This window comes from Scyliorhinus torazame, chromosome 2 (genome assembly GCF_047496885.1).
Source record: "Scyliorhinus torazame isolate Kashiwa2021f chromosome 2, sScyTor2.1, whole genome shotgun sequence".
Classification (NCBI taxonomy): Eukaryota; Metazoa; Chordata; class Chondrichthyes; order Carcharhiniformes; family Scyliorhinidae; genus Scyliorhinus; species Scyliorhinus torazame.
In genome coordinates this window covers 189,155,658-189,169,993 of record NC_092708.1, presented here as the reverse complement: position 1 = coordinate 189,169,993, position 14,336 = coordinate 189,155,658, and the positions used below count along the sequence as shown (strand labels likewise).

Below are 14,336 nucleotides of genomic sequence, written 5' to 3'. Positions count from 1 at the left end.
TGCTGACTCAGTCCTATTTTATCATGCACTTCCAAGTACTCCGCAATTTCATCTTTAATAATGGACTTTATAATCTTACCAATGACCGAAGTCAGGCTAACCGGCCTATAATTTCCCATCTTCTGCCTCCCTCCTTGTTAAACAGTGGTGTTACATTAGCCCCTTTCCAGTCCTCTGGGACCCTTCCTGCCCCCAATGATTCCTGAAAGATCACCACCAATGCCTCCACAATCTCCTCAACTATCTTTTTTAGAATCCTGGTGTGTAATCAATCTGGTCCAGGTGATTTATCCACCTTCAGACCTTTCAGTTTCCCCAGAACCTTCTTCTTAGTGATGGCCATTGCACTCACCTCTGCCCCCTGATTCTCCTGGAGTTCTGGCACCCCACTGGTGTCTTCCACCGTGAAGACCTAGCCTACATATCTTTGGGTTGTGGGGGCAAAACCCACGCAAACACGGGAAGAATGTGCAAACTCCACACGAACAGTGACCCAGAGCCGGGATTGAACCTGGGACCTCGGCGCCGTGAGGCAGCAGTGGAAACCACTACACCATCGTGTTGCCCTGCCATTTCTTTTTTCCCATTATTACTTCTCCAGCCACATTTTCCAGTGGTCCAATGTCTATTTTTGCCTCTCTCTTACCTTTTATATATTGAAAAAATCTCTTCCTATCTTCTTTTATATTACTAGCTAGCTTGCACTCGTATTTCATCTTCTCCCCCCTTATTGCTTTTTTAGTTGTCCTCTGCTCGCTTTTAAAGGCTTCCCAATCCTCTGGCTTCCACTAATCCTCGCCACTTTGTATGCTTTTTCTTTTGCTTTTATGCTGTCCTTGACTTACCTTGTCAGCCATGGATGCCTTGTCCTCCCCTTAACATGTTTCCTCCTCTTTGGGATGAATTTCTGTTGTGCCTCCCGAATAACCCCCCAAAACTCCTGCCATTGCTGTTCCACTGTCTTCCCTGCTAGTCTCCTTTTCCAATCAGCTCTGGCCAGCTCCTCCCTTATATCTTTGTGGTTACCCTTATTTAATTGTAATACCGTTACATCTGATTGCAGCTTCTCCCTCTCAAACTGCAGGGTAAATTCTATCATATTGTGGTCACTGCTCCGTAAGGGTTCCTTCACCTTAAGTTCCCGATTCAAGTCTGTCTCATGACACATCACCAAATCCAGAATTGCCTATTCCCTAGTAGGCTCTGTCACAAGCTGCTCCAAAAAACATCTCTTAGACATTCCACAAATTCCTTTTCTTGGGAAGTTAAACTAGTGGTGCTGGGATAAAATACATTTTTTTTAAACCTGGTGGTGGTGGTGGGTGGATCCATGGAGCAGAAGTGGGCCGAGAAGGAAGGAGCGGTTAGAGCAAGAAATTCTTTGTGCGCCGCAGGTGAAGATGCGGAGGGCAAGGGGTCAGCCCTGCCTGCCCAGTGGTCAACGGAGCAGCTGGTGGACCTCTTAAATGAGAAGTTCAGCCAGCAGAAGAGGGAAGTCCAGGAGGACCCAGCCAGGGTAGTGGACCCGCTAAAAGCAGGGATTGATTGGGTGGAAGAGAGGCTGGAGTCCCAGGGCCAGGCTTTTCGGAAGGTGGAGGAGGCCGTGGGGGAGAGAGCACGAGGAGTAGCTTACCTGGTTGGCGGCCGAGATCGGGATGATGCGGGAGACCAAGAAGCGGCTAAAGGAGAAGGTGGAGGATCGGGAGAACCGCTCCCAGAGGCAAAACCCAAGAATCGTGAAGATGCCAGAGAGCATCGAAGGAGTGGGCGCTGGCTCATTTGTAGCCAAGATGTTGAGGCAGTTGATAGGGGAGGGGGCCTTTGACCAGCCCCTGGAGGTTGGCCGGGCGCATAGGACACTGATGAAGAAGCCGCAGGCAAACGAGTTGCCGGGAGCGCCATCGATTCCTCAACAAGGAGAAGATATTGCGGTGGGTTAGGCAGACGAGGAGGTGCACCTGGGAAGGCTTTGAGCTCCGGGTGTACCAGGACCTGGCAAAGAGGAGAGCCGGGTTCAACCGAATGAAGGCTGCCCTCTTTAAGAAGGGGGGAAGTTTGAATGGCGGAACACAGGGCCGCCGAAACCGGAGGTTTAGGTGAGTGACCTGGCAGAGTTCCTCAGGCTGGAGAAGACAAAGTTTGCCTTGAGAGGGTCTGTGGAGAGGTTTGCCCGGAGATATCAGCCGTTCATCAACTTCTTTGAAAATAGTTAAGATGTCAGCAGCGGAGGACAGGGGTAAGAAAGGAGGTAGGGGAGTTGGGAAGTGGGAGGTGGGATGGTGGGGTGTTAGGTTTGGGAAGTTTGGGATTCTGCACCCAGCCCGCCTCTGGTTGACTCACAACGGCTGAGAACATTATTTTGGGACACCAGAGGAGGCGACGGAGTTTTTAAGGGACAATGGACGGGCAGGAGAAGGTGGACATTGAATATGGAGGAGGTGTGAGGAGTTTTTTTCTACCTTTTTCGTTTTTGTTGCCTTTTGTTTGTTATGGGAAAACCTCTCTTTTTTGAGGGGTCTTGTTGGGTTCTGTGGCAGGGTATTTGGGAAACATGGAGGGTGAGTGCACCTTTTCCTTATTTCATTGTTGTTTTTGATATGAAGGTGTGTGAGCAGGGGGAGGGGAATCAATGAAGGGAGTTAGGAGGTTTGGTGCCAGGGTCTGCCTGGCAAGCTAGTTAACGGGAGCGCAGTGGGGGTGAGCAGGTGGTTAGTGTAGCAGAGGGGGATGGCAGGGCTATGGCAGGACCTACACGAGATCACAGGCTACAAAGCAAGGCCAGGCGGAATCTCTGGGGCTGCAGCATCCCTACCCGATGAACTGAACAAGTCCTATGCCCGCTTTGAGCAGTCAGCCAATGCATCAGTGCCACCTGCCCCGACTGCACTGGACACACCCATACACATTATTACAGCCTCAGAGGTAAGAGCTGCCTTCTTAAAAGTGCATCCGCGGAAAGCGACAGGCTCCGAGGGAGTCCCTGGGCGAGCACTCGGAGCCTGCGCAGACCAGCTGGCAAGTGTATTCGCAGATATCATCAACACCTCACTCCTCCGCTCCGAGGTCCCCACCACCTTCAAGATGACCACCATAATACTAGTAGTAAAGAAGAACAAGGTAGCGTGCCTCAACGACTACCGACCGGTGGCCCTGATGTCTGTTATCATGAAATGCTTTGAGCGGCTAGTCATGAGACGATCACTGCCAGCCTCCCAGACGGTCTTGATCCTTTGCAGTTTGCCTATCAACGCAACCGGTCCACAGCAGATGCTATCTCCCTGGCTCTACAATCAACACTCGAACACCTCGACAACAAGGATACGTTCATAGACTACAGCCCCGCCTTCAACACCATTATCCCGACAAGACTTATAACCAAACTCTACAATCTTGGACTTGACCCCTCCCTGTGCAGCTGGATCCTTGACTTCCTCACCAACAGACCGCAATCTGTCAGGATAGGTAACAGCACCTCCTCCATAATAGTCCTCAATACCGGGGCCCCGCAAAGATGTGTGCTCAGCCCTCTACTGTACTTCCTATACACGCATGACTGTGTGGCTAGATTTAACTCCAACTCAGTCTATAAGTTTGTGGATGATACGACTGTGGTGGGCCGTATCTCAAACAACGACGAATCAGACTACAGGAGGGAGATAAATCCCATGGTTGCATAGAAAATAACCTCTCTCTAAATGTCGGAAAGACCAAGGAACTGATCATTGACTTCAGGAAGCGTAGCATAACACACATTGTCTGCATCAATGGCTCCGAAGTGGAAATGGTCGGTAGCTTTAAGTTCCTGGGGGTCACCATCACCAACAATCTGTCCTGGTCCATTCACGCTGATGCAACAGTCAAGAAAGCTAAAGAAATTCGGCATGTCTGCATCGACTCTCGCAAACCTCAACAGATGTGCAATAGAGAGCATCCTATCCGGCTGCATCACAGTTTGGTATGGCAACTGCTCGGCCCAAGATCGCAAGAAACTGCAGAGTGTGGTGAACTCAACCCAACGCATCACACAAGCTTGCCGTCCTCCCATTGGTTCTGTCTACACCTCCCGCTGCCTCAGGAAGGCAGACAGCATTGTCAGAGACCCCTCACTCCCAGGCTTTGCCGTCATCCAGACCCTTCTACCAGGCAGAAGGTACAGAAATCTGAAGACCCGCACATCCAGACATAGGAACAGCTTATTCCCCACAGCTACAAGACTCCTCAACGACTCCCCCTCAGACTGATCTGTTCCCTGTAAGAACACTATTCACGACACCCTATGCTGCTCTTGCTCATGTATTTGCTTTGTTTGTCCCCTTTTATCATAGATCATAGAATTTACAGTGCAGAAGGAGGCCATTCGGCCCATCGAGTCTGCACCGGCTCTTGGAAAGAGCACCCTACCCAAAGTCAACACCTCCACCCTATCCCCATAACCCAGTAACCCTTGTTCTGCACTGTAACCAATCACTGTCTGTCGATGTACCAATTGTCAATGCACTCTGTCGATTATTCTTTTTTGTACTGTGTACGTTCCCTCGGCCGCAGAAAAATACTTTTCACTGTACCTCCGTACCTGTGACAATAAATCAAATCTAATCAAAATGGGAGTGGGGATGGGGAGCTGCTGACAAAGGTGTGGTTGCTGCGGTGCATCAGGAAGGGAGGTGGTGATGGTGGACATGGGTGGGGAGGGGGGCTCCCCAGCCAGGTTGGTCACATGGAATGTGAGGGGCTGAATGGGCCAGTCAAACGGTCGCGTGTGTTCGCGCACTTGAGAATCTTGAAGGCGGACGTGGCCTTTTTGCAACAAACACACTTGAAGACCGGGGTCCGAGGCTAAGAAAAGGGTGGCTAAGGCAAGTCTTTCATTCAGGATTAGATTTGAAGACAAGCGGGGGGTGGCGATGCTGGTACATAAACGGGTAGCGTTTGAGGTGGGGAATATTGTGGCAGATTCAGGAGGGAGTTTCGTGATGGAGAGTGAGAAGCTGGAGGGGATGCCAGTGGTCTTGGTGAATGTCTATGCCCCAAACTGGGACGATGTGGTGTTTATGAGACGGGTGCTGGGGAAGATCCCGGACCTGGACTCGCACCGGTAGATCATGGGAGGGGATTTTAACACGATCATTGAATCAGGTTTGGACTGGTGGAGCCTGAGGTCGGAGAGGGGGTTGGTGGTGCCGAATGAGCGGAAATGGGTTCATGGAGCGCATGGGATTTTGGGGGGGGGGGTATAGATCCTTAGGGTTTTGGGAGACCTAGTGGAGACTGGATGTACGGCAGTTAGCGGATGAGGGGTGTGCGAGTCACCATTCGGGGGTACGGGGAACTGAACGATACAGGTGTCGGCCGCAACGCAATGGGAGGCACTTAAGGCAGTGGTCAGGGGGGAGTTTATATCGATCCAGATGCATTGGGAAAAGGAGGAACGAGCAGCGACGGCAAGGTTGGTGGATGAGATTCTGCGGGTAGCCAGGAGGTATTTGGAATCCCCAGAGGTGGCATTGTTGAAGGAGAGGCAGAAGCTCCAGATGGAGCTTGGGTTGGGAAGGCAGTAGGGCAGTTGAGGAGGGCCAGAGGGGCAGTGTATGAGTACAGGGAGAAGGCGAGTAGGATGCTGGAACACCAACTCGGGACGCAGGTGGCGGTGAGGGAGATCGGAAGGGTGAAGGACGGGAGGGGAAGAGTGGCACTGGACCTGGTGGGGGTGAATGGGGTTTTCAAGGAAATTTATAGGAGGCTGTGGACGCTAAGTCGCTGGCAAAGATCCTGGCCTCGGCTATCAAGGACTGTGTGCCGGGGGGTGATAAGACAAGACCAGACAGGGTTCGTAAAGAGGCGAATGTCAGATTACTGAATTATGATGCCGCCCGGATGGACAAGATGCGGAGGTGGCGGATGCTATGGATGCGGAGAAGGCGTTGGATTGGGTGGAATGGGAGTATCTGTGGGAAGTGTTGGGACGTTTTGGGTTCGGGCAGGGATTTGTGGACTGGGCCCGATCGTTGTATGGGACGCTGGTAGCGAGTGTGCGGATGAATCGGGTGAGCTCGGGGTACTTTGGGTTACACCCTGGGGCAAGGCAGGAGTGTTTTTACCTCGGCAATAGAGCCACTGGCAATGGCGCTCAGAGCATCAAGGAGTTGGAGAGGGATTGTGGTTGGGGGGGGGGGGGGGGGGGGGGATGGGTCGAGCACAAGGTCTTGCTATATGCGGATGACCTATTGCTTTATATTTCAGACCCACTGGGAGACATCGGGGGAATTATGGGTATCAGAGGAGTTTGGCCGGTTGTCCGGATATAAGCTAAACATGGGGAAGAGTGAGTTCTTCCCGATCGAGGCCATGGGGGCAGGAAAGGTTGGGCGAGATGCCGTTTAGAGTGTTGGGGGTGAGCTTCAGATGTTTGGGTATCCTGTGGCGCGGGATTGGGAACAACTTCACAATTTGAATCTGGTGCGGTTGGTGGAATGAGCGGGAGATTTTAAGAGGTGGGATGTGCTGCCGTTATCGCTGGCGGAGCGGGTGCAGACAGTGAAAATGACAGTGCTCCCGAGGCTTGTATTTGTTTTTCAGAATCTCCCGATCTTCATCCCAAAATCATTCTTCAGGAAACTTAATGCTTTGATCTTGGGGTTTGTGTGGGCAGAGATATCCCCACAGGTAAAGAACGTCCTGTTGGAGAGGGGGCTGGCCTTGCCAAATATAATGAATTATTATTGGGCAGCGAATATTGCTATAGTGAGGAAGTGGGTAGTGGGGGAAGGGTCGGTGTGGGTGCGGATGGTGGCGGCTTCTTACAGGGGTACAAGTCTGGGGGCATTGTTGACAGCTCCTCTGCCGTTCTTGCCAGCCAAGTACTTCATGAGCCCAGTGGTGGTGGTGGCGACCCTGTGGGTGTGGGGACAGTGGCTGCAGCAACTGAGGTTGGAAGGTGCCTCGCTGTGGGCACCAATTTGCGGTAATCATAGATTTGCACCGGGGGGGTTGAATGTGGGGTTTCGAGGGTGGCGACGGGCAGGGATTGAGGGTTTGGAGATCTGTTGAGGGGGATGTTTTTTGAGTTTAGATGAATTGGAGGAGAAACATGAGCTGCTGAGAGGGAACAGGTTCCGTTATTTGAAGGTACGGGACTATGTGAGAAAGCAGGTGGCGTGTTTTCCCGATCTGCCACTTCGGGACTACAGGACAAGGTGGTGTCAAAGGAGGGCAGGTTGTCCAAGATTGACAAGGAAGTTAATGGACTGGGAGGGAGCCCCGATAGGAGAAGTCAGGAGGAAATGGGAGGTGGGGGCGGGAATGGAGGCTGGGTCGTGGGATAAGGCTCTGAGGAGGGTGAATGCATTTTTGTCATGTGCAAGGCCTTATCCAATTTAATGTAGTTCACAGGGCGAATATGACGGTAGCCAGAATGAGTAGGTTATTTGAGCGGGTGGATGACCGGTTTGGGTGGTGCGGGGAGGCCTGCAAATCATGTCCACATGTTTTGGGCATGTCCGAAGCTGAAGGTGTTCTGGCAGGGGTTCGTGGATGAAATGTTCAAGGTGGCGAAGGATCTTGCTAATGTGGAAGGAGGCAAAGCCCCCCAGCCTGGAGGCCTGGATAAATGATATGGCTGGGTTCATAAAGTTGGAGAGGATTAAGTTCGCCTTGAGAGGGTCTGCACAGGGGTTCTACAGGCGGTGGCAACCGTTCCTAGACTATCTTGCGGAGCGTTAGAGGAAGGTCGGTCAGCAGCAGCAGCAACCTTGGGGGGTGGAGGGGGTGGAGGGGGGTGGGGGTGGGGGGGGGGGGGGGGGGGGTGGAGGGGACGGACGTCCTGGGAGGGGGGGGGGAAAGGGGGGACTGCCTGGGAGGGTGGATGAGCAAGAGATAACATGAAGGGTTGGGGAAACTGGCATGTACGGGTGAGGGCCAGTGTACAAAGCTGTGTAAATATATCATTTTGCCATGTATATATCTTGCTGTGTGCGATTTCTCGGTTTTTTTTGTTACGGGGGGGGGGGGTTATTGTTTGTAATGGAGAAAAATTGTGTTAAAAAACTTTAATAAATATATATTTTAAAAAAAAAAGAAATGTTCGAGGTGTTGAGAGTAAAGGTGGGGTCCTGAAGTGGCGATATTTGGTGTGTAGGAAGACCCGGGAGTCCAAGGGGCGAGAGAGGCCGATGTTCTGGCCTTTGTCTCTCTGGTAGCCCAGAGATGGATTTTGCTGAAGTGGAGGGACTCGGAGCCACCAAAGCCGGAGGGGGGTGGGTGAGCAGTCTGGCTGAATTCCTAAAGTTGGAGAAAATCAAGTTCGCCTGAAGAGGGTCAGTTGATGGGTTTGCCCGGAGATGGAAGCCGTTCATCAACTTTTTCAAGGAAAACTGAGGTGTCAGTAGGAGGGGTGCAGGGTGATAATGGGGTTAAAATGGGGAAGGCAGGTCGTGAGAGGGGGGGTGGCAGGGAAATGAAATGAATGAAAATGAAAATCGCTTATTGTCACAAGTAGGCTTCAAATGAAGTTACTGTGAAAAGCCCCTAGTCGCCACATTCCGGCGCCTGTTCGGGGAGGCTGATACGGGAATTGAACCGTGCTGCTGGCCTGCCTTGGTCTGCTTTCAAAGCCAGCTATTTAGCCCTGTGCTAAACAGCCCCAGAAGGGAGGTCGGGTGTTGGGGTAGTTATTTATTTTATGAGATTTTTGTTTGTTCTTACTCTTGTGATGGTTCGTGTTTAATGTTTATATAAATGTCTTAATAAAACTATTTATTTTACAAAGGGGGCAGTAGTCAGTCTGATGGATTGAAATCACTGATCTAGGTCATGCAGCAGAACGTGAATCGGTGTTGTGGCTGCAGATTCTCTCTCACTGACCGTCCTCACCTTTTCCCCCAGTCGCATACCGGGCTGAGACTGAGGATGTGTAATGGTCAAACTTCTTCAACAAATGCTCCCCAAGTTCGGAGCAGATCTTCTTCAGAAGCTCCATATTGTTTTCTTCCAGTAGTCCCTCCTTCTCCATTTCGATAAAGACATCCAGCATTGTCTAAGAGAGAGGTGACCGAGTGACACAGCAAACCATTAGTAAAGAGTTCATCCAATAAAGATGCTCCTGATTGCCCTGTGTTTACTCGTTTTAGTAACGCTTCAGTAATACAGTAGCGGGGTTGGATGGGTAACAGAATTATTGGCTTTGGTGAAAGGTTTTACAGGAGGAGAAGGGGGTGGGGTGAAGAAATGGAAAAGTTTAAGGAGGATTAGAGTGTAAGGGCCCAAGTACATCAAGGCAGAGCCAACAATATGCAGCAAAGAGGAGGAATGATGGAGAAAGGCCAGAGTTTTCAGAGAGTTGGGTAGGAGTAATAGGGCTGGGAGTGGTTATCCAGAGAGGAATGGGGAGGCTCAGGTTGGGACTTGAACATGAGGATGAGTATTTTCACCTGGAGACTTTGAGGGACCGGAATTAATCAGTAGATCCACTGGTTTCTGTCTCATTTTACAATCAGTGCTAAAAGATTTCCATTGTCTAGTGAGTCAATAACTAGATCCCAACAGACCAGCACTGAAAGATCAAAGAACAATTTTGGATATTTTTTTCTATGGATGATTGTGAGGACATGGAACATACATGGAAAGAGTGGGAGAAGCAGAATCCGTCAGGGCTTCTAAAGGGGAAGTGAATAGATATTACTTCCAAAGAAGATTAATAAATGGGGGAAGGAGAGGCAAAGGTGACTAAGAGTATGGTTCTTTCAGAGAGAAGATACAGAAGTGATGGGCTGAATGGCCTGCTTCAGTGCTACCAGGGTCTATATGGGCTGGAGTCAGTTCGACCAATACCAGCACATGCAATGTACTCACTGTGATATTCTCCAGCTTAGATTTTGATAGTTCGTTGTGTAAGAAATGTTTCACAGTCTCCAAGTCCTTCGTCGTGATATCTTCCGACACTTCGAACAAAAGCTGCCTGCAATTAGAAGCAAGTTCTGGATCTCGGTGACAGATACCAGTCAGGAATAGATAAACAAGAGTGGAATCCTCTCCAAATCTCCACAAGATGATTCTGATTCATCAGAAGGCTGCTCAGCGATTAGCAAAACTTTACAAAAATGGAAGTGAAAATATGGGGCTGGATTCTCCGCTGGTCGGGATTCTCTGTTACGCCGACAGCGCACCCATGCCCGTGGATTTCCCGACAGCGTGTGGCTGCTCAAAATGGGAAATCCCATTGGTTGGTCGGCAGGGGTACGCACGGAGGGAGAATCCCACCCATGTTGTTTAAAGCTTTTCAGAGAGGGCTCTGTTCTTCCAGGACAGGTACAACATGGAGTTAGATACAGAATAAAGCTCCCTCTACATTGTCTCCATCAAACACTCCCAGGACAGGTACAGCACGGGGTTAGATACAGAGTAAAGCTCCCTCTACATTGTCTCCATCAAACACTCCCAGGACAGGTACAACATGGAGTTAGATACAGAGTAAAGCTCCTTCTACATTGTCTCCATCAAACACTCCCAGGACAGGTACAGCACGGAGTTAGATACAGAGTAAAGCTCCTTCCACACTGTCCCCATCAAACACTCCCAGGACAGATTCAGCATGGGTTAGATACAGAGTAAAGCCCCTTCTACACTGTCCCCATCAAACCCTCCCAGGACAGGTACAGCACCGGTTAGATACAGAGTAAAGTTCCCTCTACACTGTCCCCATCAAACACTCCCAGGACAGATTCAGCACGGGTTAGATACAAAGTAAAGCCCCTTCTACACTGTCCCCATCAAACACTCCCAGGACAGGTACAGCACGGGTTAGATACAGAGTAAAGCTCCCTCTACACTGTCCCCATCAAACCCTCCCAGGACAGGTACAGCACCGGTTAGATACAGAGTAAAGTTCCCTCTACACTGTCCCCATCAAACACTCCCAGGACAGATTCAGCACGGGTTAGATACAAAGTAAAGCCCCTTCTACACAGTCCCCATCAAACACTCCCAGGACAGGTACAGCACGGGTTAGATACAGAGTAAAGCTCCCTCTACACTGTCCCCATCAAACATTCCCAGGACAAATACAGCACGGGGTTAGATAGAGAGTAAAGCTCCCTCTACACTGTCCCCATCAAAGACTCCCAGGATAGGTCCAGACATTTTTGACCACTGCAACCATATTATTTTAAACAAAGTATTTAGCCCGTTAATTGGATCAACAGTGGTCTTTCTGCTCAGCTTCCAGGCCTCAATCAGAGACCAGGTGCAAGTTTCAGGCACAGATGGGATCACAGATTTGTAAATGTTTCGGGGAATACCCACCCCACCTGGTGCATGATTGACATCTGAAGCTGAACTGCGAATGAACAGGCTGTGGGTGTCGCTGACTAGGCCAACATTCATTGCCCATCCCTGGTTGCTCTCGAGAAGATGGTGGTGAGCTGTCAACTTGAACCGCTGCAGCCCATATGCTGTAGGTACACCCACAGTGCTGTTAGGGAATGGGTTCCAGGATGTTGCCCGAGCGACAGTGAAGGAGCAGCGATATATTTCCAAGTCAGGAGGATGCATGATTTGGAAGGCAACTTCCAAGTGGTGGGGTTCCCAGGTATCTGTTGCCCATGTCCTTCTAGATGGTAGAGGTCCTGGGTTTGGAAGGTGCTGTCCAAAAAGCCTTTGGTGAGTTCCTGCAGTGCATCTTGTAGATGGTACACACTGCTGCTACTGTGCGTCGGGAGTGGAGGGGGTGAGTGTTTAAGGTGGTGGATGGGGTGTCAACCAAGAGGGCTGCTTTGTCCCGGATGGTGTTGAGTTTCTTGAGTATTGTTGGAGCTTTATCCAACCAAGCAAGTGGGAAGTGTTCCATCACACTCCTGACTTCTGCCTTGTAGATCATGGACAGGATTTGGGGAATCAGGAGGTAAGTTACTCTCCGCAGAATTCCCAGTCTTTAGGGTGCTCTAGTTTTTCCCTTCATTTCACACCTTCCGAGAGGAATAGAAAGGGTGGTTAGTGGAAGTGCTGTTAATCACGAGTGAGATATTGCTGACCTGTACGATGAGATCCTGGCTTTGTGTGGATCTTTGAGCTGCCCACAAACCTCCTGTCTGTCATAATGCAGTCTCTTCAGGAGTTTGAACAGCTTTGTCCGATACAGTAGCTCTGCCACGATGAAGGTATCACCCATATCGAGCAGTCCCTTCTCCTGCAAAGCAGTGAAGAGTTTGAGCCCCGAATCAGCCCTGTTGAGCTGGTTACTGTTTAATAAATCTTGGCAAAAAAACTTCATTGCCTTCAGCTCGTCGGAGCCCAGATTCTCGCTGATCTCATGAAGGAGAACTTGGAACTGGAAACTGCTGCCATCCATGGTGGCTTCGCACACCTGTATGAACAGAAATGCATGGGCGTCAAGACCCCCGGTGCAAACAAACACCCTCTCTAATACACCCCCTTCCCCCATCCAATCTGCAACAAACCATTCATCCACACCCCATACTTTCCTATCACTGATTTCCACTCTCTCTAACCCACGGGTCACTGGACAGTGCTCAGGAGCAGGAACCCTTGCTGATTTCCCCCCTCTATCTCTAACCCACGGGTCACTGGACAGTGATCAGAAGCAGGAACCCAAGCTGATTTTGTCTCTCTTTGTAACCCAAGGATCACTGGACAGTGATCAGGAGCAGGAACCCTGGCTGATTTCCCCCCCCCTCTCTCTCGCCCAGGGATCACTGGACAGTGATCAGAAGCAGGAACCCTGGCTGAATTCCTCTCTCGAACCCAGGGATCACTGGTCAGTTATCAGGAGCAGGATCCCTGGCTGATTTCCTCTCTCTTATCCGGGGATCAATGGACAGTGATCAGGAGCAGGAACCCTGGCTGAATTCCTCTCTCGAACCCAGGGATCACTGGTCAGTTATCAGGAGCAGGATCCCTGGCTGATTTCCTCTCTCTTATCCGGGGATCAATGGACAGTGATCAGGAGCAGTATCCCTGGCTGATTTCCTCTCTCTTACCCGGGGATCACTGGACAGTGATCAGGAGCAGGAACCCCGGCTGAATTCCTCTCTCTCGCCCAGGGATCACTGGACAGTGATCAGGAGCAGGAACCCCGGCTGAATTCCTCTCTCTCGCCCAGGGATCACTGGACAGTGATCAGGAGCAGGAACCCCGGCTGAATTCCTCTCTCGAACCCAGGGATCACTGGACAGTGATCAGGAGCAGGAACCCCGGCTGAATTCCTCTCTCTCGCCCAGGGATCACTGGACAGTGATCAGGAGCAGGAACCCCGGCTGAATTCCTCTCTCTCGCCCAGGGATCACTGGACAGTGATCAGGAGCAGGAACCCCGGCTGAATTCCTCTCTCGAACCCAGGGATCACTGGACAGTGATCAGGAGCAGTATCCCTGGCTGAATTCCTCTCTCTCGCCCAGGGATCACTGGACAGTGATCAGGAGCAGGAACCCCGGCTGATTTCCTCTCTCTTATCCAGGGATCACTGGACAGTGATCAGGAGCAGGAACCCCGGCTGATCTCCTCAGTTTGTTACATTGTGGTCAGGTTGTGATTGGTCCTCCAGTCGAGGTTACAATGTATCCCGGCGGGGAATGTGTCGCTGGGGCCGGGATTGATCCCCGGTCCGGGTCGCTGTGCTTGGATCGCGGCTGCGGACAGGGAGCGGCACTAACCTGGGAGCGAGCCCGGCGAAACCTCCGGCCTCCAGCGGCTGGTCTGCGGCCTGGGCGGATACGGAAATGTTTATTATTCGGTGCCTGGGAGCTGAGTCACTGCGGCAGGGTCGGATTCCCGGAAACCGGGGAGTACCCCGAGTAACAGACTGAGAGGGCAGTGTAAATATCCCGAAAAACACAGGGAAAATACCCCTCCAAACAGTGTAAATATCCTGAAAACACATGGCAAATACCCTCACAGAGTCTCAATTTCCCACAAAAAAATAAATAGCTCCAAAAGGGCAGCACGGTAGCCTTGTGGATAGCACAATTGCTTCACAGCTCCAGGGTCCCAGGTTCGATTCCGGCTTGGGTCACTGTCTGTGCGGAGTCTGCACATCCTCCCCGTGTGTGCGTGGGTTTCCTCCGGGTGCTCCGGTTTCCTCCCACAGTCTAAAGATATACAGGTTAGGTGGATTGGCCATGATAAATTGCCCTTAGTGTCCAAAAAGGTTAGGTGGGGTTACAGGGATAGGGTGGAGGGTGCTCTTTCCGATGGCCAGTGCAGACTCGATGGGCCAAATGGCCTCCTTCTGCCCTGTAAATTCTATGAAAACAGTCAAAATACACCAAAAACACAGGGCAAAATCAAAACGGTCCAAATGCCCTTCAAACACAGGGCAAAATACTCCT

At 51.0% G+C, this 14,336-nt stretch overlaps 1 protein-coding gene across 2 annotated transcripts in view; it reads right to left on the bottom strand.

Annotated features, from left to right (window-relative positions):
• Nucleotides 1-13,915, bottom strand: part of LOC140394368 (caspase-8-like) — a 119,070-nt gene extending 105,155 nt beyond the window's left edge. The window contains exons 1-4 of one of the 2 annotated variants that reach the window (XM_072481572.1): nucleotides 13,662-13,915; nucleotides 12,024-12,355; nucleotides 9,847-9,952; nucleotides 8,869-9,031 (exon numbers count right to left, since the gene is read on the bottom strand). In XM_072481572.1, coding sequence (XP_072337673.1) covers nucleotides 8,869-9,031; nucleotides 9,847-9,952; nucleotides 12,024-12,340 — 586 coding nt within the window. In that variant the 5' untranslated portion in view covers nucleotides 12,341-12,355; nucleotides 13,662-13,915. Of the gene's footprint in view, nucleotides 1-8,868; nucleotides 9,032-9,846; nucleotides 9,953-12,023; nucleotides 12,356-12,989; nucleotides 13,138-13,661 lie in introns of those variants that run through there. The other variant, XM_072481581.1, reaches the window with a different exon arrangement.
• Between the last annotated feature and the right edge of the window lie 421 nt (nucleotides 13,916-14,336).